This window comes from Ambystoma mexicanum, chromosome 2q (assembly GCF_040938575.1).
Source record: "Ambystoma mexicanum isolate Mex_15411 chromosome 2q, UKY_AmexF1_1, whole genome shotgun sequence".
Taxonomy (NCBI): Eukaryota; Metazoa; Chordata; class Amphibia; order Caudata; family Ambystomatidae; genus Ambystoma; species Ambystoma mexicanum.
In genome coordinates this window covers 109883375-109906557 of record NC_090924.1, presented here as the reverse complement: position 1 = coordinate 109906557, position 23183 = coordinate 109883375, and the positions used below count along the sequence as shown (strand labels likewise).

Below are 23183 nucleotides of genomic sequence, written 5' to 3'. Positions count from 1 at the left end.
CCAGCAGTTTGTTACATACAACTAATCAGCAGACCAGGTCAGGGGGAAAGGGGATGGATAAAACAACAAAAGAACAGGTCTCCTCCGTTAACATCCAACTCCAGGATCTCTCAGTATTCAGGAAACTTGCAATAAATATTTCTATGGTTAAACATCTTAAAAATACCAGTACACTTAACTTAATTTGTACCCCACCTTCACTAGTTAACCGACTACCTCCGCCCCCAAGTCTGGAGGCAATATATGAGAATGTAAAATTATTCTTAAATTACTCTGGTCACTGCTGCTGTTCCACTATTAATGCTTGTACTGTTTTTGCTTGAGAAACTCTTGCTCTAGTCAATTTGCTTGAAAACACATATTCCTTTTTATAACATTGAGTCTCTCATTCTACTTCAAGATTCTGGCGATTGCTCAGGTAATATTCACTTATCAAGTCTTACGGGATATTTTATTTCCTGGTTACCTCAACGTCCTCCTTACAACCTGCTCCCTAACATGAGAGAAATAACTACTGTGGAATGATGACGTACGCCTTTCCTAATCTCTCTGCATTTGCCCGTGGCGCGAAGCGAAACTGCCAAAAACGTCCCTTCTCTTGTGTAACACCACAACGCCTTGATCCGCCACATGGGTTCCTTATTGTATGGCTTCCAACATCTGTGGAACACCCGAAGCGGTTCCTCCACAGTTTCAACATGACGCTGGTTCGCGTCTTAAGGTACTTTCCTCTAAAGCACTAGTAAAACTAGCAAAACCTTGCACACTCAATATGTAGCTACACTAACTATTTACATTACAAAGTGAATGCGCGCTATCCTTGGAAAACGTTCCCTTCCTCATCAGCTGTTGGCAGTGCGTCGTTACTAACTCGATATATTTCCTTAACATTTAAAACTTAACAGTTCTAAATTCCATAAGAAGGTATAAACTTACACTTTACAGCCTTAGGTTTTCCCAGTACTTTTTTCTGCTAGAGAGTTCTTTAAATAAACTGTTTGTTCCTTTCCATCATATGTCAAGTCAAAATGCATTCTTTAGTTATATTGCGGTCACATAATCTGAGTTTTGAGTTTCCACTGAATCTCACAGCTGTTTGACTTCTTGAAATTACCCCTGACTTCAGTTTACTTTTGTTCTCTTGATATTCTTTATGGAGCTTCATGTGGCTGTGACCTCTCTTGGATTAAACTTGAATGAAAGGCAGTTTAGAACCTATCCAGAAGTTCCAAATTACCTCACAATAGTCTTTGGACCAATTATTGCTGTGCAGTGAGTTCTCCATCTTGAGTTCGGTCAATGGAAGCTGGCTGATAACCTAGTTAGGGAGAAGAACAGTCCAAGCCTACTTAATCCCAAAAGAAATTAAACTAAGCCAATAGCCTACTCTTAACTGAGTACCTCAAAGGGAATCTGCCGAACCTCCATGGGAACCCGACAGTATACCCTCCTCCCCCGTAATGCCCTGTCCCAGGACCTGGCTTCCTTGGTCTACGTTGATGACATTTGCTAACCAATATCGGGGAGTGTACATCCTTCTTTGCCACCCAAGACCATTCTTCAGGACCATAACCCTTCCAATCCACCAAATACTGCAAATTTCCCCGTACCACCCGAGAATCCAATATTGCCTGTACCTCATACTCCTCTCCTGAACCCTCAACACTAATCGGGCCAGGTGACTGTGCTAACCTAGTACCCCTCTCCACAAGGCTTTAAGAGATTGACGTGAAAAATTGGATGCACTTTGAGATCCAGAATTAACTTAATTTTCACACTCACAGAAGACAAAACCTGCTCTCGAATGGACCAATGAAGCGTGGACTAAACTTGTTCTTTCCTTTAAGAGCGATATTCTTACTGGAAAGCCAAACTAACTTGCCTTTTTGATATGTTGGTGCAATTATCTGCTTGCGGTCAGCAAGCCGTTTGTAGTTTGACTTGCTTTTCTGCAAAACCTCCATTGCTCACTTGACATTCTCGACCATGACTTTCAATCAAAATTCAACATCAGGCTCCTCCACCTACACCAAACTCACTTCCCAAAGGAATTTTGGATGAAATCCCTGATTTAAATAAAATGGTGACATGGTTGTGGAATCTTTGGACATGTTATAGCAAAACTCTGCTAACCAGATCAGCTCCACCCTACCCTTATCAGATTTTTAGTAACTGCGCAAGTATTTCTCAAGCTCCTGATTCACCCTCTTAGTCTGACCGTTGGCCTCAAGGTGGAAACTAGTAGTCAGATTAACCTCAATTTTCAATTCCTTACAAAAGGCCCGCCAGAATTTAGATACAAATTGAGATCCCCGGTCAGAAATCACCCGAGAAGGAAGTCCATGTAGCCTCACAATATTTTGCAAAAAGGTTGGAGCTAAAGAGGTAGCTGTAGCCGCCCCTTTGATAGGAACGAAATGATCTGCCTTATCACCAGGATGGTAGTACAACCCTGATCAGGTGGGAAATGGACTATGTAATCAAGAGAGATTGTATGCCAGGGACGTGGTGGAATAAGCAAATGGATCAATAACCCGGCTGCCTTCTGATTTTCTGATTTCACTCTAGCACAGATTTCACACGTTCTCACATAATTTAGAGTATCTTTCCGCATCCCATCCCACCAAAACTCCCTGCGCAATAACTCCTGAGTTTTTCTAAAGCCTGGATGCCCTGCAAAAGGGGAATCATGATTTTGTCTCAAAGCCTCCTCCTTCAGCTCCTCAGAAGGTAAGATCAGTCTAGCATCCACAAAAACTAACCCCCTTTTTGTTTGTCGTACGGATCTTCTCTCGCCCACTTACTCATTTGCTCCTCAGACATCTTTTTGCGAATCAATTCATCAAAACTCTCAATCTTTCGTACCTCTGCTGCCACAAAATTACCGTCTGGTAGTAACGGGACAGGTGTGAATGGATCTTGTTTGATACTTCAAGGATGACATCTAGACAAGGTGTCTGTCTTACTATTTTGATGCCCCGGCTTAAAAGTAGTTACGGAATCATATTCAGCGAAAAATAAAGACCAGCGCAATTGCCTTGGTGTTAACGTCTTGACTGAATGTAAAATGTCGAATTCCTGTGATCCGTGAGGACTGTCACTCGATGTCGGGCGCTGTAAGGAACTCATGGTGGCAATAGTAAAGACAGACACAAGTGAACACAGTTCAAGGGTATTTATTAGACTGTGTATGCGGGTTGGAAAAACGCCTAATCTAAGCCAAAATCTAAAATGGGAGAAAGCTACGACCATCAAATAACACAAGGCAGTCCTAGTGGAAACACCCAAAAAGTCAGAAAAAAAGACTGAAAGGGAGATTTGGCCGAATTTGGGGCGTTTGAGAATTCCGAACGGCCGAAAAGTTCTACGAAATCCCCCATTCGGTGGCAAGGGCTGCAGGAGTGTACCTCACAGCCTTGTTCACTATATTGTGAGTGGGAGTTGCGGGGGTGTCCCCCGCAGCAGGGCCAGTAAAAAAAAAAAGAAAGCAAAAGGAATGGACCCTGCAGCACTGGTTCACGATTACGGAAGGAAAAGGGACCAGGCGTCGCAGGGACACAACGAGTTGGCAGCGCACAAAGAAGTGTGCTGCCGCAAGGTAAGTAGGGGTTGGGGGTGGAGGCAAGGGCAAATGCTGAAATGTTCAGGGGAGAGAAGACCAAAGTTATTTTCAGAAAAATAACTTTCAGTCTTTTCTCCCTCCAACATTTCAGCTGCAGGCTTTCAACCCTGATCCGTCCTAGTGGCTTCTTTTCAAATAAAAGGGCATGTACTAACAAAAATCTATTGCCAATCCGTATGGTAAATACAAAAAAAAAGTGTGGGATAGGGTTCACAGGAAAGAAAGAAGTGTTCACAAATGATAAGTCAGGATGCAGCAGGCGGGTCTCCCTCCCCCACGTTTTGAGCATGGGACAAGGTAGAACTCTGGAGCACAGCACACACTCAATCTTTCCCAGCACGAGCAAACAGTTCTGTTCTCAGCTTGTCTGGACCTTCAGTGGTTAAAGCTCTTTCCTACAAAAAAAAGTCCCTTGCCTTCGAAAGACCTGTTGTTTTCAATAAAATAACAAACAAAAGTTCCTTTCAGCTTACACGTTGGGTGATGTCTTTTCACCCTGGGTTACCCCTCGTTTGGGCCCAGATCCCTCTAGATATTTAGCCTCCCTCTCCCTCAGTTCATTATGGCTTTCAACACAATCTTTATCTGTAAAATTCACAAATCTTAATGTCTTTTTGAAAAGTTCACTGTGGACAACCCTCAGCCGGGTTCACACTTGTCAACACACTGTTAATCGGGACTTCAGACTTCGTCTCAGGTCGGCATCCCTCGGTCGGGTTCACTCTTCCTAACGTTACGATGTGGGATTCGCTTCCCTCAGTTTTCACAATCAAAGATCGGCATCCATCGGTCGGGTTCACTGTTGCCAAATTTACGATGCAGGATTTGCTTCCCTTACTTTTCACAATCATCTGCCGGTCAAAGGCTTTCGACTGTACAGAGGATTTTACTAGACCCCTATATGACCACTTGACCCTCTTTTCGCCTTTCTCCCAAGGCCTTCTGGTTACGGTAGTTCAACAACGGGGTAATCGCCCGGAGTTTCTCAAGTAAGCACACAAGTGGTACTTGAATCTGCAATGCTGGATTTCCCCTTGCGTATCAATAGTTCTTTGTACTTTCTTTAATCAGCCGCTTGCTACTTTCTTTCAATACAGTTCGGTTTCTTATCGGCTCTCCCCTCGACTCACCGGCGGTGATTAACTGCTTGACTTTCTTGTATGTGGAGTTACGGCTGGTGCCATTGGGCCACGCGTCTCCCGGTTTGGCTGTCAACGGAGCAAGTACCCGTTTACCATTGACATCGGCTGCAACACACGCTGGCTATTGTTCGCAATCTTACCATTCCTTCCCTGGAGGTTTCACGGGCCTCTGTCGATAAGGGCAAGGTCACTTCTCTTCTTGGTATCCTCTTGATTTGCAATGTCTTTCTCGTTCTCTTGAACTGCCATGTTGAGGTTGCTCTCTCATCATGCGGTCTGCCTTGCCCTTCTTGTGCTCTCATGCTCCACCTTTTATCCCTGTGGGGAAGGGAAAGGGCCATCAGGTGTGTGTGATTCAGGTTAATTGCCTGACTTTGCCTGACCCTGGCATTCGGACGGGTCATATAAATGGCCTTGGTGTTTGTCCGTCGCCTTTCGCGGTGTGTTAAAGTGTTCGTGTCGGAAAATGGTGGGGGGTAGTGTGTTAGAGTAGCCTACGGGGTAGGATGGGGAAAAGGTATAACAAGAAGGGGAAATTGTATTCTTCATCCTAGGGGGTAAGTGATTTCGGAAGGGTAAGTTTGGTAGGGCTTGTGAAATGAATAGGAGGGATTATGGGAACAGTAGTGTTTTGTTATTGCTAACTGGGAGTTCGGAAGATACGAACCGGTGGGATGTGGAAAAGAATGTTCGAGAGTGTTTGGGTAGGAAGTAGGAAAACCGGGATTCTGGGAGAGAGGATTTTTAGGTGTAACCAGATTTGGGATCCTAGGGGATTGTATATATATATGGATGGGTGATTGGTTTTTATTAAGGGAGCTTTTTTAGGTGGAAGGGGGATAGAAATGGTATAACACAAAACAATCTCAGGGACTTTGTCCCCCTCACCTTTTTCCTTGGTATTATACCACGTCTACCTTTTTGCATTACCCTGAGCATAATCCCGGGTACCTCTACCCAGGCGATCCTCCCTCGCATACCCCTAGGATTGGGATCTGAGAGGGCAAGTTCGTCCCTGGCCACCTGAATAAGGGATTCCCGGGATCTACTTGGGAGAATACCCTCAGGTTTCTCCCAGTGCCTAGAAGATAATGCCTCCAAACTCCTGGTCTGAAATGGTATAATTATTTTCAGCGGCCGAAAAACATTTTGGACTAGAAAGCTACAGAATGAAGTTGGCCAGTTACAGGATGACTCTGCGAAAGCACTGCTCCAAGGGCAACATCTGAATCATCTGCTTCCCCTAAGAAAGGTTGCTTAACATCTGGTTGCAATAAAACGGGTCCAGTGGTGAACCTTTCTTTCAAAGAAACTAAATGCTTCCTGGGCTTTACCTTCCCAGACAAACTTTATTCCCTTCTTCCGTAATCGTGTAACGGGCGTCGTCACTCACAAGAAGTTTTGAATAAATCTGCGGTAGAAATGGCCAAATCCAATGAAACTTTGGAAGTCTTTGACACAGGTTGGTGTGGGCCACTCCAATACTGCCCTGAATCCATCTCTAATCCGGCCATTGAAATCACAAAACCCAAGAATTCCACCTTTGACGTGTGAAATCGGCTCTTCTCCAGTTTGGCAAAGAGGTGATTCGCTCGCAACTTCAACAAGACTTTACAGACATATTCTTTGTGCTGATTCTCTTCCCGTTTAAAAATGAGAATGTAATCAATGTAGACCACCACGAAGAAAAACTGAAACGCTGCTGGGGCATTGCAAAGACCAAGAGGCATCACCGGTATTCGAACAATCGGAAAGGAGTTCGGAACACTGTTTTCCACTCATCACCTTCTCTTATCCTAACCAAATGATACGCCCCTCTAAGATCCAACTTGGTGAAAACCTTGGCACCTTGAATTCTATCCGGCATCACTGAAATCAATGGAAGTGGATAAAGTTTCTTGACTGTGATCTTATTTAGAGCTCTGTAATCAATACAAGTCCTTAAAGTTTAATCCTTCCTAGGCACAATACATAGTGGTGACGCTGCTGGTGACTGTGAATGACGAATGAATCCTTTATCAAGATTTTCCTGCAAATATTGCTTCAAGTGTTCGTTCTCCTTTTCAGTTAATGCGTAAATCTTGCCACAGGGAATTTACCCCTTCCTCCAGGTCGATTTTACAGTCGTTTGACCGATGTGGGGATAACTCGCTTTCATCCTGCTCACTGAAAACATCCACAAACTCTTGATAGCATTCAGGCAAAGCTCTGACTCCTGCTCCCACAACATGCTGCACTGCTGCCCCTCCAGCCAAAAACTCTGAGACTCACCTCCTCAACCTTTTCAATCTGCTTAATACACTGCTCAGAGCAAAATTCCGATCTAAACTCCACTGTTCTCTTGGCCCATTCAATCAGAGGATTATGTAAAGTCAACCAAGGCATGCCTAAAATGATTTGCAATTGAGGTGCATCTGTCGATTCAAACATTATCTCCTCCCAGTGCCCTTCAGCTATTCTCAGACCCCAGAGATCTGTGGTTTGTGCAATTAGACCTGAAGTAAGTTGCGTCCCATCTACGGCCCTGACTTGTTCCGGGACTTCCTTAGCTACTATCGGAAGACGGTTTGCCAAAGTCATGTCCATAAAATTCCCTGTGGCTCCTGGATCCATCACGCAAGGACCCCGGCATCTCACAAATAAGAAATTAAAAAGGCCACTTTAGATGTTTCATTTGGAAATGACTCTAGTCTACACATATAATGCAACTGGCATTGCATTAAAAAGGACTTGAATTTTTGTTGGTCTCCCGAGAAACGCTCTGGAGGAGCCAACTGGGTTGTTACTATGGAAATTGCTGGTGAAACTCCTCTTCTCCTTTCAACTTCTCTATTCCTTCCTGACTCTTCTACCTCCAACTTCCCTTGCCTACCTGAAGACGTAATTCCTTCATCCGAGCACTTAACTCTAAAGTCTCCCTCCTTGACTGCTGCATTTCCTCCCTCATCTCCATTAACATCTTCGCCATGGAACCCAAGGACAGGTCAGACTCCATCTCTGCTTGTGCAGATTAATTTTAACATGTGCCTTTCATTCTGTGAGGTCCCAGCACTGAAATCCTGCAGGAGCAGACGAATAATCCACCAGACCCCTTAGTCCAGTTCACCCAGCAGTCAGTTACTTTCAATTACTGAGCAGACCAGGCCAGGGGAAAGGGGAAATGGTTAAAAAACCACAAAAAACAGGTCTCCTCTGTTAACCTCCAACTCCAGGTTCTCTCAGTATTTAGGAAACCTGCAATAAATATTTCTATGCTTAAACGTCTTAAAAATACCAGTAAACTACCCTTAATTTTTACCCCCTGCCCTCCTCCCCCTTACGTAGTTACCGGACTACCTCCGCCCTAAGCCTGGAGACAACATATGGGAATGAAAAATGAATCTTAAATTACTCTGCTCACTGCTGCTGTTCCTCTATAGATGCTTGTACTGCTTTTGCTTAAGAAACTCTTGCTGTAGTCAATTTGCTTGAAAACACATGTTCCTTTTTATAACATTTAATCTCTCAGTTTACTTCAAGATTCTGGAGATTGCTCAAGTAATATTAATTCATCAAGTCTTACAGGACCTTTTATTTCCTGGTTACCTCCTCCTTACCACCTCCTCCCTACCACGAGAGAAATAACTACTATGGAATGATGACATGCACCTTCCCTAATCCCTCTGCATTTGCCTGTGGCATGATGTCAGAATGTACCAAAGTATTAACTGAAAATGATACAATACTCAAAAGGATACAGGAGGTAGGGTCTTCCGGATCCCTGTTCACACGATTTGATAGTTGTGAAGTCAATTGAAGACCTTCCAAATGATACAACCCTCTGGCTGATAAAACAGGCAGAGCGATGGATCACTGGAAAGGGCGTGGGTAAGGTATAGAAAGCCAGCCTATAACAAATTAAAGTATCATGAATAACTGCTCCAACCTGAGTATGATGAATTAGATAATGACAGGAATGTTCACACTGACCTTTAGTTTAGGGTAGAAGAATCCAGAAGTCTCTTGATGAAAATGAAGGTAGAACAAACGGCAAGGAAGGGAAAATTAGTAAGGGAGACTTATCCCGAACAGAACGAGGCTCACGCTAGATACGGGTTGAATTTACCACAGGATAGCGTCCAAAAGTTCAGTTCAATGCCACCTTCCAATAATCCTTGAAAAGCTTCCTTCCCACGGAAAGTAATGTCTAAATGTAGGGATCAATCCTTCTGTTAATCTCACAGATGCAGGAGTTAGAAATAGCGCTCTTTTTAAGGAAAAACAAAGTACACGCGGTTATAAACAGCCGCGAAGAAAATAACGTATGCGTGTGGATTACACGCGGGCAGGATTCATGCAGTCTTGGCAGTCGCGTGTGAAGACAACGAGCGCGTGTGGGATTACACGCGGGCAGGATTCACGCAGTCTTGGCAGCTGCGCTTGAAGACAGAGTGCGCGTGTGGATTTTACACGCGGGCAGGATTTATGCAGTCTTGGCAGTCGCGTGTGAAGACAACGAGCGCGTGTGAGATTACACGCGGGCAGGATTCACGCAGTCTTGGCAGCTGCGCTTGAAGACAGAGTGCGCGTGTGGATTTACACGCGGGCAGGATTCACGCAGTCTTGGCAGTCGCGTGTGAAGACAACGTGCGCGTGTGGATTTACACGCGGGCAGGATTTACGCAGTCTTGGCCAGCCGCACTTGAAGACAGAGTGCGCGTGTGGAATTACACGCGGGCGGTGTTCCCGCAGTCCGGAACAGCCGCGTTTAAAGACAACGTGCGCGTGTGGGATTACACGCGGGCAGGATTCACGCAGTCCGGGCCAGCCGCGTATGAAGACAGAGTGCGCGTGTGGAATTACACGCGGGCAGGATTCACGCAGTCCGGGCCAGCCGCGTATGAAGACAGAGTGCGCGTGTGGATGGACACGCGGGCGGGATTGTCGCAATCCGGACCAGCCACGCTTGAAGACAGAGAACGCGTGTGAATTATCACGCGAAGGAATAGCTCCAGGAATCAGCGTGCGGCGGAACACACGCTATAGACGGTCCATAAGTAGCTGTAGGAATATGCCAGGATGCAGATCAGAGGTTCAGCTACACAATGCCAAAAATTCGATCAGAAGCAGCGAGTGAAGTTTCTACGCTGCTTAAATACGTAATACCGTAGTTCACGTGACGAAGCAAAGTCACGTGAATTTAGCGACGTGCAAAGTGCAAACGTCGTTTTCCCGGTAACGTGTCGAATAACCTCCATTTGGAATAGAACGGTCTAGCTGTTCTACGAGCGTAGCGTCCAGCATGCATGACACATGAAACTGACAAAAACCTACTTTCTATTGGGGGAATCTGCCGAACTCCATGGAAACCTGACTGTTTGTCAAGGTTTAACCATCACGAAAGTCCTGGTTAATTCCCAGCAAATCCCTGGAAGGTTTCCAGTCATTCACAGTCTGGGCTGTTTATGTGGGGGCGCACATCACAAATGTTCACATTGGACAGACCACTTGCGAGAGGCTGGGGGCCATGAAGCTTAGACACCCAATGCTTCAGATGAGGTTTAGCGAATTGGCTGGGCTGGGGGAGGTCCTCCTAGACTTGATTTAATGGTTCTCTTACTAACCCCTAAACCCCCCTGCTACTGTATTCATACTTGGGTGGCAACCTCTTTCCTCAGGAAACCACCTCCATTCCCCTATCCTTTTGGCTTTTAGATGGAGTCTCACTCTGATCTACCATTTTGTTGCTTCTTCGTGACCTCATCACGAGTTGTCTGGTAGCCCTTAAATGTGGCGGCAACGTTACTACCGCTGCATTTAAGTGCTGGCCTGATCAGGAGTTGGGCACTAAATAGGCTGTATTACCTCCAGCTTTTTGCTGGAGGGAAAATCCCATTTAGCGCCTGTTTTCGGCGCAATTATCATTGGCACTGATAGCGCATCCCATCCCGATAGGGTCCAATCGACCCAACGGGGAATGAGGATTTACTGCTATGTCGCTACTCGTGATCCGGCGCTAATAACGCCGGACTGATTAGCGGTAGCGCTATTTGCGTTGTCGGTATCCCGACTGAAGATGGGAGTAAAGTTATTGTGGAGTGATGAAGCAGAGAGGGCTTTTAAGATTTCCTCAAAGAGAAGGCAATAACAGGACTGATTTTACTTCATCCGGATGTTGAGCAACCTTTTTTTGTAGAAGCGGATGCATCTGATGTGGCCATGGGCGCAGTCTTATCGCAAAGGCACCGGGAAACGGGACAGCTTTATCCAGTAGCTTTCTTTTCGAAAAGATTTTCACTGATGGAAAAGAATGATACTATTTCGGACAGAGAGCTTTTGTCTATTAAGACAGTGTTTGAAGAATGGAGACACTATCTGATGGAGCTAGGAATCGGGTGAGAGTGCTGACGGATCATAGGAACTTAACCTTTTTGCGCGCAGCGGGAGACCCTGACCGCAAGACAACTCCGTTCCTCCTTATTCTTTGCTGAGTGCGATTTTGTAATCCTGTTTAAACCCAGATAGTAGAATGGGATGGCAGATGCTCTCTGTCAAGATATTTTCCAGAAAGTTTGAAGAACGACTCTGCAGAGCACCTATGCCCTTGCTTGCGGAGAAGATTTTCGTGGTTGGAGAAGTACAAAAGGTTTGTGATTTTCGTGAGCGAATTCTTCAGCAAATGTCGGCAAAGCAGCTTCTGGAATGGGAGAAGGAGATCCAGTATGTCAAATTAAAGATGGATTGCCTTATGTGGACGGAAGGTTATACTTGCCGTCCGTGGACCTGCGTGAGGAGACGTTGACGTCTTGTCACAATATTCCACTAGCGGGTCATCCCGGTTACAGAAAGACACTAGAGTTACTAAGAAGAGACTTTTGGTGGAAAGGAATTATGTCAAAACATCTTAAGTTTGTGCCCGCACAAAGTCTCAACATCGAAAACTTGCAGGGCTGGTACTTCCTTTCCCGATTCCTCCTCGTCCATGGCATACTGTATTGATGGACTACATAGTGAATCATCCCCTGGATAATGGTTCTACTACCTTCTTGGTTGTAGTGAATGTTTTTTCAAAGGCGGGTAATTTTTTTCCTGTCAAGGGTGCGGGTACCGCCACATCGTTAGCAGAGTCCTTCTTGCCGAATTTAGTGAGGCTTCATGGGTTATCCAATCATGTGATTTCAGAACGAGGAAGTCAGTTTGTGTCTTAAGTTTTGACAAACATTCTGGAAAGAGTTAAAAATCGAGATAAATGTAACGACTAGTTACCAGCCAGAGGCTAATGGTCATTATGAGAGAGTTAACCTACGTTGTTATCTGGCATCAAGTCAGGGTTGGGTGGACATTCTATGGTTAGCGGAATTCAGTTATAACACAGCAAAGGATTCGACCTCCATGCCCTCATTTTTTGTGAGTCAGGGATTTCTTCTAAGGTTTTTGAGAGGGATAATTCTGGAGGAAGTAGGAACACCTGGTGTGGAGAACAGGCTTCAAGCTATGAATCAAAATTTAAATAAGGCAGTGCAAGCTTTACTAAAGAGAAAATCGAGTTACAAAAGATTCTCTGACAGAAGGCGCAGATTAGCTCCTGATTATCATGTGGAAGAGCTGGTATGGTTATCAACAAAGAACATTGCCTTGAAAGGGAAGAACAAGTTTAGTCCTCATTACACAGAGCCATTTGAGATTGTTCAAGTCCTTTCACCTGTATTGGTTAGGCTGAAACTGCTGCAGAGTTTAAAGTACTGTCAGGGCTCCCCATACCTATTTGGCTAGGAGGAAGATGATGCTGGTGGAGGCTGGGGTGAAACATGGGAGATGTGTGGCTCAGTGAGTCTTTTGTTTCTGTTGTTGGAGAAATTGTTATCTCTGCAAGTGTTTTCCTTAACTATCTATTCAGGAACCCAATATTTTCCCAGTGCAAGATGGAGAAGGGTGCACCTGCCACTGATTGGCTGGTTGACAACTGTGAGGTAGTTTGGAACCTTGCTCAGAATTCCAAACTGCGTTTCATTCTACTAAGAGTCCTGAGCAGGTCACAGTAGAAGGAGCTTTTGAGAATCAAACTACTGAAAGTCACCAAAGAAATCTATAGTCCAATCCATAAGGGATTAGATATTCAAGGTCAAGGACAGGAAGCTTGAGATAAGTGTCAAACCAAAGAACATTTACATTGTACAAAGTTTTAGACTCTTAGCCGGTGAGTAAGCTATAGAACCTGTTTCTTATGTTATAATGCAGTTGGCTATGTGGTCAGAAGTTTTCCAAAGTGATTTCCTAAAGGTTGCAACTACATTATGCTAAATGAACTTGCTGTACTTTAAGAAAACACAGCGCGCGTGTAATACAAATGAAAAAAGTGCACGTCGCAAAGTAACAAACTGACTTTAACTCAACGCATGGTGCGCAATTAAACTAAACTAACCTGAGCTGTGCTGATAAAGAACTTAACCTATTTTAATTGAAAGCCAGGCAGTCATTCAGCGTATGATGCATGTTTTTTTCATTAGAAGTGTTTGTGGCGAGATTAGAGTAAAGGATCTAGAGACTCGCCTTCCTTACGCGTGTGTTTCCCGGAAGTTCGGTTCTGTGAAGAAGCATTTAACTTTCTTTTAGATGCACAGTGTGCCTTCAGGGAGACGTGTTTCCTGCAGCGTTTGAGATCGAGTGAATCTCCAAGTCAAAGCAAAAGGAGAGACTTTGCTCACATCTACACATGTAAGATCCAGTGTGTGCAACAAGAAAATAATTGAGTCTCCAGACTTCAGTTTTGTTTATAACTATATATTTGGGAATATAAGGCAATATTTTCCAGCTTCCAAAGAATAGACACAGGCTTCATTTTCTGGACTTTGAGAAAATAAGAGACATTTTTTCCTGAAGAGGTGATGAACCTGTGAAGATAGAAAGAACCTCTTCAGCACAGTTTCTTGAGAGCCTTTCAGCTATCAGGCGGGGGCCTCAGGTACTGGGAATTAAGGCAGGGTTCTCAGATATTGTAACAGTAGAATGAGGGAAAAGAAGTTACTAATGATTGCATATTTTCACTTGTAGGTCTGAGGATCCATAACACTTGAAAATAAGTTTGACGAAGACAAGGGAGACAAGAAGAGACCTGAGTTTGTTATTTTATCTACATCCCCTTTCTCCTCCTCACACATTAGTTGTTTAAATTCACTATTTGGTGAGCGAGTTTAGGGGGACTGGAAGGCTAGCATCCACACCTACAGGAATATTGAGCTGGGACCTGACAGAGGCCCTTTGTCACATATTCATATTGGCCACAATACAGGAGCGTGATCTTGGATGTTTTCCTGCACATTGTTTAAACATATGGGAGAGGTTACACAAACGCCTAGCTCACTGTAGGCTGTTACGTGACTACAGGGCTACTTCAAACCACTGCCTCATGTGGCTGGCGACATCACTGGATGCTCTGCCAGCTTCGGTAGGCCTATATGCACTGCGTCTGTCTATTATTTTGAAAATTTGAAGTCCCGGGGTTCGATGCCGCTGGACTATGCTGCCATTCTGAATTCCATCATGCCCATCACAGGTAGCCTTCCCCCAGATATGTCTGAATCTATTAAATTCTTCCACTATCTGTGGCAAATTGGACCTGGGGTTAGACAATGAAAAGATCACATTGTCGGCAAATTATGCCAGCCTATCGGGGAACAGCAGTCAAGAATTTCCAATCAGTGCTGTTAAATGCATTTAATTGCATCTAGGACCAGTAGGGCCACAGGAGATTTCTTTTTTATACAGACGTGAACAATATTCCAGGTATTGCCATGTGTCTGTCTTTGGAGGATAAAGCCTTATTGGTCAGCATCTATTACATTTGGCAAAAGTGGGGCAAGACGATTCGATAATACTTTGAAATAAATAGTTCAGAAGTACATTTGGACTGTTCACTGAGCGTTCCTTCGCTTCCTTCCCTGACTTAAGCAGTAAAGTGAGTTCTGAGCCTAACATTGGGGGTGTGACTGCGCCCATTGTAAAAAAAGATTATTCAAGAGTGATCTGAGGAGACTGTGCAATTGTGCAGATAATTCTTTCATAGAATGTTTTGGAAAACCCATCTGGCCCGGAGCCTTACCTGTTGGCAGTACTTTAATTACTTGCAGAACTTCTTTGACCGCTCTAAGGTGTCTCTGCCTGCTTCTGAAAGAGTAGGGAGTCTGGTCTGTCTTAGATACTCCTGCTGTTGTGTGGGATCTAAATTCTTGCCCTTGAACAGGGTTGTATAGTACTCTGAGAGGATCTTGAATTTGGTAGATTCCTGCGATCTCGAGATCCCTTCTTGATCTTTTAAGCAATGTATGTGATTTTGTGTTTTAAGTTGACGTAGATTTTAGGCCAAAATACAATTTGCCTTGTTACTTTTGGCGGCTTCCTCCAAGGTTTCCATAAACGGTCTCGCTGCTCTCAATCTATGATACATTTTCAGTGTGCCTGATTGTTTGTTCCTTCTCCAAGACAGCAATCTGGGCCTCCAGACTATCTAGCTGAGTCTGTTTCAATTTGCGTTGCGATGCTGATACTTTTATCAATTCTCCCCTAATTACTGCCTTACCGGCCTCCAATACTGTTTCCTGTGAAACCTCCCCATTATCATTCAGTTGTAAGTACTGATCGTCATGCTCCTGCACCTTATCTTCTAGGACGGGGTCTCTTGAAAGCATGTTGTTTAAGCACCATCTAAAGAAGTTACGTTTCAAGTTGTGGCCTAGAGAAACCGTTAATCAATGTATGGCCAGAGTGGATTTTACTCCCTATTGCTGCCCTCTGGACTGAGGCAAGTGAGGAAAGAGCTCAGAAGATCATATCGATCCCATAGTGGCTATTGTAGATGAGCAAATAAAATTCATAGTCACGTTCTGTGACATGAAGGTGGTGTCAAATGTCCACTAGCCCCAGATCAGCAATCCCCTGAGACAGTAAAGACGTAGATGGAACACGTGTGAGAGTCGAGGTCTAGGAGCGATCCACTGACGGTTGGTTCCATCACCGTATTAAAATCACCCCCAACAACTCCCCCTGCGAGAATTGCGCTATTGCTGGGAAAGGACAATCAAATAATTGTGATTGGTGGTCATTAGGGCCATAGACTGAAAAAAACAGTGATCGTATTGCCAGCTATCTCTGCCTGAACGCCCACATATCACCCCTCTGTTTCCCTAAGGGTACGTTTCCTTTTGAATTGTGGCTTGGAACTAATTAGGATTGCTACCCCTCTCTTGCATTCGTCTGATGAGAAGATTTGTGTTGGAAATTGTCGAGAATGCAGGAGCCATTCATCTTCTCTCTTTAGATGCATTTCTTGAAGAAAGATGATGTCTGCATCTACATACAAGAGCCTGTGCTCAAGGCCTTTCATTTAAAGGGGATGTTTAATCCCTGTACATTAAGAGAGACCATTTTCAGTGACATGGTCATACATCCACAGTCTGCGTCTTAGATAACTAAACAAAAATGTCATGGTGCAATCTAGCTTCATGGACCACAAACAAGTGTAACCCCTATCTAGCTGATCACTTCACCTCCTCCTATAAACATTATCGATTCACTTTCACCAACTCTGGCAAGCTAAAATGCCAGTTTAACAACATAACCTATTCTAAGCATATAACAAACATAGCATGATGAAGCTGACTGTCCAAAATTAAGATAGAACAAAACACTGCAAAAACAATAAACAAAAAACATATTGTGGTTTAGGAAGTGTAACTCCCTGTTGGAGGGGCACTGGAGCAGAGCACCTCATACTTATTTCCCAACATCCCCAGAAAAGATGCCCCCGAAGACAAGTTATCTACCAGGTGTTAAACTTTGTTTATTTTTCAATCGATGGGATAGGCTAGGAAAATCCTTGGTTTGCTTCAGTCTGGATCCTTCTCCTGGTGGTTTGCCATTGCCTTCTGTCGGTGCTGTTCCATCTTGCCTGCTTCCGTTGGACGACGCAACCATCTGGATCTTGAGCCTGGCAAGGGGTGGACCTCCCAGATCTTGAGCCCGGCACAGGGAGAAAATCTACCACAGGGAGCACAGAAATGTCCTCCATCGAGGCAATCTTGTGCAGATCACATTTATGCTTAAACCATTGATTTGGGACAGCATGCTCCTGAAGCCAAAATGTCACCGATTTTAGAGATCTTCTCTTCTAAAAGGAGGCCTGGCACAGGTCCTGAAAGAGATGCATCTTGGCCCCTTGAAAAAATATACAATTCTTTGTCCTTGGCTTTCTTCATAATGTTCTTCTTTATGTGGAAAAAATGTATCCTTGTCGGAACATCTGGTACAAAGCCCTTCTTCTTCTGATATGTGGAGAAGTCGTGGTGCGAGCAATCAAGAAGTATCTCCGTTTCCACAGAAAGGCCAAGAACATCCCTGAAGGTCTTGGGCGTAGTCCCCCTGATTCTGCATTTGAAACAACCATCAGCACTCCCCTGAGTCAAATATTGTTCTATCTTGATCTTTTCTCCCCAACCTCAATTTTGGCTAGTATCTGAGCAGGCTGCTCATCCATTAACAATAACCGCTGCTTAATGTTTCCCTGATCATTGGACATTTCCATAAGGGATGACTTTACTTCTTCTATCCGCTTTTTGGCTGCTTCCATATTCGTGCTCAGATCTCCTACCACCCGCTGGAATTCTTCCTTACAGTTCAATATGTCCTAATTCATCATTTGTAACATGTCCCTCTTCAAATCTTGTATGAGTAAGGCTGTCCACTTTTGTGTCATCCACAGCTCCTCTGGCAGAGTGGCCGGCCCTCCATCACCACCAGGGCATGGGAGTGGCTTTCACCACGCTGCACAGTTCCCCCAAAGCTAACCAAGCTCTTGAGGGGCTCTGTGTCACGCTTCTGCCCCACGGTGAGTTCTTGTTACCCTGTGAGGAGGGCGTATAGGCTCTGCGGGTGCCATCTTGCATTGCCACTTTGCGGTTGGGTCACCACCTTCCACGCTGTACTTCTCACCAAGCTCTGGCGGAGAGAGGCTCAAACCCGTCTCTCTGTGTTGCCCCGACTCTCTGCCACATTTTATTTTACTCAGGTAGCTTTCGGGGGGGGGGGAGATTAATCCCCCTCCATCAGCAGAGCTCACAAGGAGAGTGTTTGCTTTCCTCCCCTGCTCTGCCACCCCACACCAAAGGTACCATGATTTTCCGTTGGTGCCTTGTATCCCCTTTGGGACAGACTGGCTACTATGTGGTGCAAAATAGCTTGCAAAGGTTTCTGAGGTCCAAATCCAGAGGTTTAGGTATTTTCAAAGATATAAAATATGCATAGAAGATTATTCATCAAAGCAACATTGATGTGGGTAAATAAATATGTCTTCTCTTTAGCTCTGTTGTCACCTTGCAGACACACTAATCCCTCCTTTTGTATGATGAAAGCATTGGATTGCCTTTAGTTATAGCTGGTATATAATGGTGGATTTTGACAGCTGATTTCCTAGGAACACTGGGTCGCTGTGTGGTCCTCTGGTAACAAAACAGTGTAAATAAAGAGTCTGCTATCAACCCATTAGGACAGCTTGGGTGAATACCAGCGTTAGATACATCTTTCAAGAAGTTGGTTGTCTACACAAAACTATAAGGGTCAGAAATGAGAGGCGGACACAAAGTTGTACTCTTCATTATCAGACATCTTTATTAAAACAAAAGAGTTGTATGAAGGCCTGTCTATTCCAATCCTGGAGAGAGTTTCGCTACCTATGAAATTAAAACTAAAGATCAGTCTGTGTCAAGTTGTCAAACTTATAAACTGTCCTTGTGTCCAAAACATACCAATCTGACCCTCACACTAGAAACAAACAACTAAGGGTGCAAGGAAGTGTTTGAGTTATGTTTGGCAAAAAGTGTTCACAACTAAAAGAATTCAATAAATTCTACAAAAACAGTCTTTTCCAAGGAGAAATCCTTGGATCCAGAGGATGGTTCCCTTCCCCTGGATATTTAGGTGGGATGGAAAAAGTGTCTTTTTCAAACCACAATTCATTAAGGATGGTCAATGTTTTTCCTTCAAACAACAGTTTCTTAAGGATGACAAAAAGGTGTCTCTTTCAATCAACAGTTCCTTGAGGATTTGTATACTCGGTTCAGAAATGTTCTTATGCAAACAATATGTTCCAGCTTTGGATTAAGTTCACAAACAGAAAATATCTTATTTAAATGAAAAACAACTGTCATGGATCTCCTGGTATACTCTCCTGCCAGTTAACTTTCCCACATTATCCAGTCTTTGCCAGAATACTTTGGGTGGAGGGCCTGGTATACTCCCCTGCCAGGAATTCACCCCCTTGGACTGACGTTTGGGGGCTTGTCAAGTTCTGCTACGGTACCTATTTCAATAGTGTTCATTTGTTTAGGTTAGTACTTGTGCACACTGACATTTCATACATGGGGACTTGTTCAGGTTTTGCCTTTTGCACTTTATTTGATCGGTATTAAAATATTCTTGTTGCATTTATCTGCTTGCATGCCAGTCAGTACGCCCCGGTATCCCGAATGTCTCTGGGCAGACTCAAAGGCATCTTGCAGCATTCCCGATCCGTGGCACGTTGTGGCAGTGAAACTTCCTCCCTGTGATGACCTCCTTTGCACTGCATACCTTCCTTCTGTGTTCCCAGCAGCTCTGCGCTTCCTCGCCGACTTCTCTCCACGACCATGATTAAAGGCTGCTGCTTCTCGGCACGACTGTATATCCAGTGGCGCTGCTGCTGCTCCCAGAGCTCTGATGGCCTCTCCACAGTGCTCGCAGCGTCTCTCCTGGCCTCGCACCAGGTGGGTAAGCTGCCTTCACAGTGGCAAGCTGCTGCCTGTGAACACCTGCGTTCTCACCTCAGCCAGCACAGTCCTCCTCTGTACTTCTGCGTCTGCCTTCCCCTCTGGCTCTGCTTTCCTTTCCTGCTCTCAAGTGCGGATACAATCTTTGAATTTCCCGCACACTCGAGATCCCTAAAAACTAGTCTGCACATTCAACTTGGTGTTCTTACAATCTCCATTGACTTCCCCTTCCTCTTCCCAGTCCTTGTGGCTTTCTGGGGGATGAAGTCCATGAGTTTCTTGGATTTCTGAAATGATGTTGGTCAAAACTTTTATTTAGGAAAACCTTAGAACCAGGAAATGTTAGGGGGCGGGTGTGTGTGTGTGGGCACGCGCGCGCACTATTAATGGACTCTTGTTGGAATAACAGTATGCCATCAAAAGGTTAGGGATCACAGAGTTTTCTTTATAAGAAAAGGGAGAATACTGCATCCCTCCTGAGGGAGTCATCACCTCTTCCCGGCAGTCGTCCTCTTCCACATGATCCTCCTCATATTACCACTCCCAGGGTCAGGATCAGGTAGCAGCGGCTATCCCCTTGGCATGTGGGAGGAGACCATCACTGGGGAATCAGTGATGACTTCACAGAATTCATCACAATATGGAATATCATTAGTATTTCAGCTACTCACTTTTTCATTGAAATAATTATCAACCCAGGTCCAGATTAGGTGTAAAAATGCATTGCCATACATTCATGTGCATGGTTAACTTGTCTGTAGCACTAGCTCTCTGAAGAAAGATCTATCGTCTGATGGCTACTTTTTATTACTTGGCTCGCAGTACTCTGAAGCCCTCCAGCTGTGCCTCAAACAGAATCTAATTATCACTGAGGAGATGGCTGAAAAGATGACTGTCTCCAAGGACTCCAAAGAGCTGTCTGAAGACTCCCGGAGAGAACTGTTGGAAAGGATTGCAGATTGTTGCATGCGACAAGGGAACTACCATTTGGCAACCAAGAAGTATACTCAAGCAGGAAACAAATTGAAGGTGAATATGAATCTATGGGGAGCGTTGTCTATAACTGCCATCATTGAACAATTGAATGTCATGTTTCCCTGAATATAGCATCTAACGCTTCTATTTGTCCCTTTCTGGGCAGTGAATCTCTAAACCTCTCCAAGCTCTGATAGGCATTTGGTATTGTGATGGGTTGTTCCCTTGCCTAATGTAGATCTCTTTCTTGTAGAAAGTGTGGTCCTCTAACTTAAATTATTTTCCAGTTTGAAAGTCTTCTCTTTTCTATGCCCTGATGCTTGGTTAGTTTGCCATTCATTGTTTCCTAGAGACAAAATTGACAATCAGACCCGCTCTTTTTGCAGGCAATGAGATCACTGCTGAAGTCTGGTGACACAGAGAAGATTGTGTTCTTTGCTACTGTATCACGCCAAAAAGAGATCTATATTATGGCAGCAAACTACCTACAGTCACTTGACTGGCGCAAAGAGCCTGAGATCATGAAGAACATCATAAGCTTCTACACTAAGGGGCGAGCACTTGACCTCTTAGCTGGTTTTTATGATGCTTGTTCACAGGTAAGTACCATTCCATGGAGCCTCAGTCAAAGAAAGTGATGAAACTGATTTGAGCAAGATTAAGACTCTCTTGTTATGTCACTTGCATCTAGGTTGAGATTGACGAGTATCAAAATTACGAAAAAGCTTTGGGTGCACTGACTGAGGGTTACAAATGCCTGTCCAAGGCAAAGATGAGGAGCCCGGAGGAGCAGGAGGCCAAGCTGGTCGATCTGCAGAGCAAGATGACTTTAGTGAAAAGGTTTATCCAAGCTCGAAGGTAAGACAAGAATTCTAATAGGGCAAATCCTTCACCCTATTCAGTTTTGGACAGATGTGTACAGACTGAATGCTCCCTCCCTGTCCAAAGACCTCTTGGAATCCGTAAAGTTTCCAGTTCAAAACAGAGACCTTTGAACACTGCATAGCATAGTTTTCCACTGAGACACTTGCATAACCTGCCTATCAAGGCAGAAGCAGGACAGCAGGCAGGCTAAATGATGAACATAAGGGCCATTTAGTGGAAAGCAATCTTGATATGAACCTAAATATTATTGCAAACAACCGATAATGAATCTAGTCCTCATAGTTTTGGGCCAAGCTACTTGCATAACTCACTTATCGAGGCAGGAGACAGGGAAACATATAGGCTAAACCTCCCTAAGGGCCACAGAGTGAAAACAATATCTTGTTATGAACCTTAATATTAGTGCACAAAACCATTACTGAAAATCTTTAACTGTAATTATTCACGATAAGTCTGGAAAATGTTGAATTTCTGAAATTAGATCAAGTTCCAGGAAATAATGTGATTTAAACATGTAGAATAAAGAAAACAATCATGGGTTCCATTGTGTTTTATTGCTCTATTTCCCATATGCCTTTACTAGGCTTGCACTTCCCGTCTGTTGGTTCTAATTGAGAACATGACCCCCGCCATTACTTCACAACAAAGGGGGGAGGCTTCCTTCAACTCCTATGTCCCGTCACCATCCTCTTTTGAAGAGGCCCCCCACTATCCTACTTAATTTCCTTGCAGCACCTCCCACCAGAACCTCCTCCCTATGCGTTCTGTTTCTCTGCGCCCTTTCTCCACACCCCACAGCAAAGACAGAGACAAGTGATCACAGTTCAAGGGTGTTTATTACACTGTATATGCAGGTTGGAAAAAATGCCTAATTTAAACCTAAATCTAAGATGGGAGCAAGCTACAACCATCAAATAATAATAAGGCAGTTCTAGTGGCGTCTTGTCAAATAAAAGGGACTATACTAAGAAAAACCTATTGCCAATCCTTACAACTAAATACAAAAGAGTGTGGGATAAGGTTCACAAGAAAGAAAGAAGTGTTCACAAATGATAAGTCAGGATGTGGTAGCCTGGTTCTGCCTTCTCCACATTTTGAGCACAGGGCAATGACGGGACTCCTGAGCACAGCACACTCTCGAGTTTTCCCAGCATGAGACGACAGTTCTCTGGTATCAGGACCTTCGGTGGTTAAGTCTCTTTTCTACAAAAAGTCTCTTGCCTCAGAGGGCCCGTTGTATTCACAAGAACAAACAAAAGGTTCCTTTCTGTCTGTACGTTAGGAGATGTTTCTTTCACCTCCTGATACCCTTCTTCCAGGCTCAGATCCACAAAAGTTCCTTGTGATATCAGGACCTTCAGGATCTCTTGCTTCCGAGGGCCTGGTATCTTCAAAATCATAAACAAAACTTTCTTTCCGATTGCTCTTGGGTGTTGATTCATCACCCCTGGTTCCCCTTCTTCCGGGTTCAGACCTCTGTCAAATATCAGCCTCCCTCTGTCGGGTTCACTTTGGCTTGTATTCAAAAGATTTCTCTGTTGCATTCACCTGTTGATGGGGTGATGGCTTTTAACCCCTGGATCCCCCTCTTCCGGGTTTAGATCCTTCTCGACTGTTAGCCTCTCTCTGTCAGATTCATTACAGCTCCTGTCAACTTAAGTTTACTTATGGCATTTACAAATCTTAATGTCCTTTTAAACAGTTCACTGTGGACATCCCTCTGTCGAGTTCACTTTTGTCAATACATTGTTCATTGAGACTTTAGTCTTTGCCCCTTTCCATCGG

The 23183-nt window shown here is 44.3% G+C and overlaps 1 protein-coding gene across 2 annotated transcripts in view; it reads left to right on the top strand.

Moving 5' to 3' along the window:
* IFT140 (intraflagellar transport 140) overlaps positions 1–23183 on the top strand; it is a 2226364-nt gene that overhangs the window by 2100101 nt on the left and 103080 nt on the right. For both annotated transcript variants that reach the window (XM_069646971.1, XM_069646972.1), the window contains 3 exons: positions 20361–20567; positions 20900–21112; positions 21205–21371. In XM_069646971.1, coding sequence (XP_069503072.1) covers positions 20361–20567; positions 20900–21112; positions 21205–21371 — 587 coding nt within the window. The remainder of the gene's footprint in view (positions 1–20360; positions 20568–20899; positions 21113–21204; positions 21372–23183) is intronic.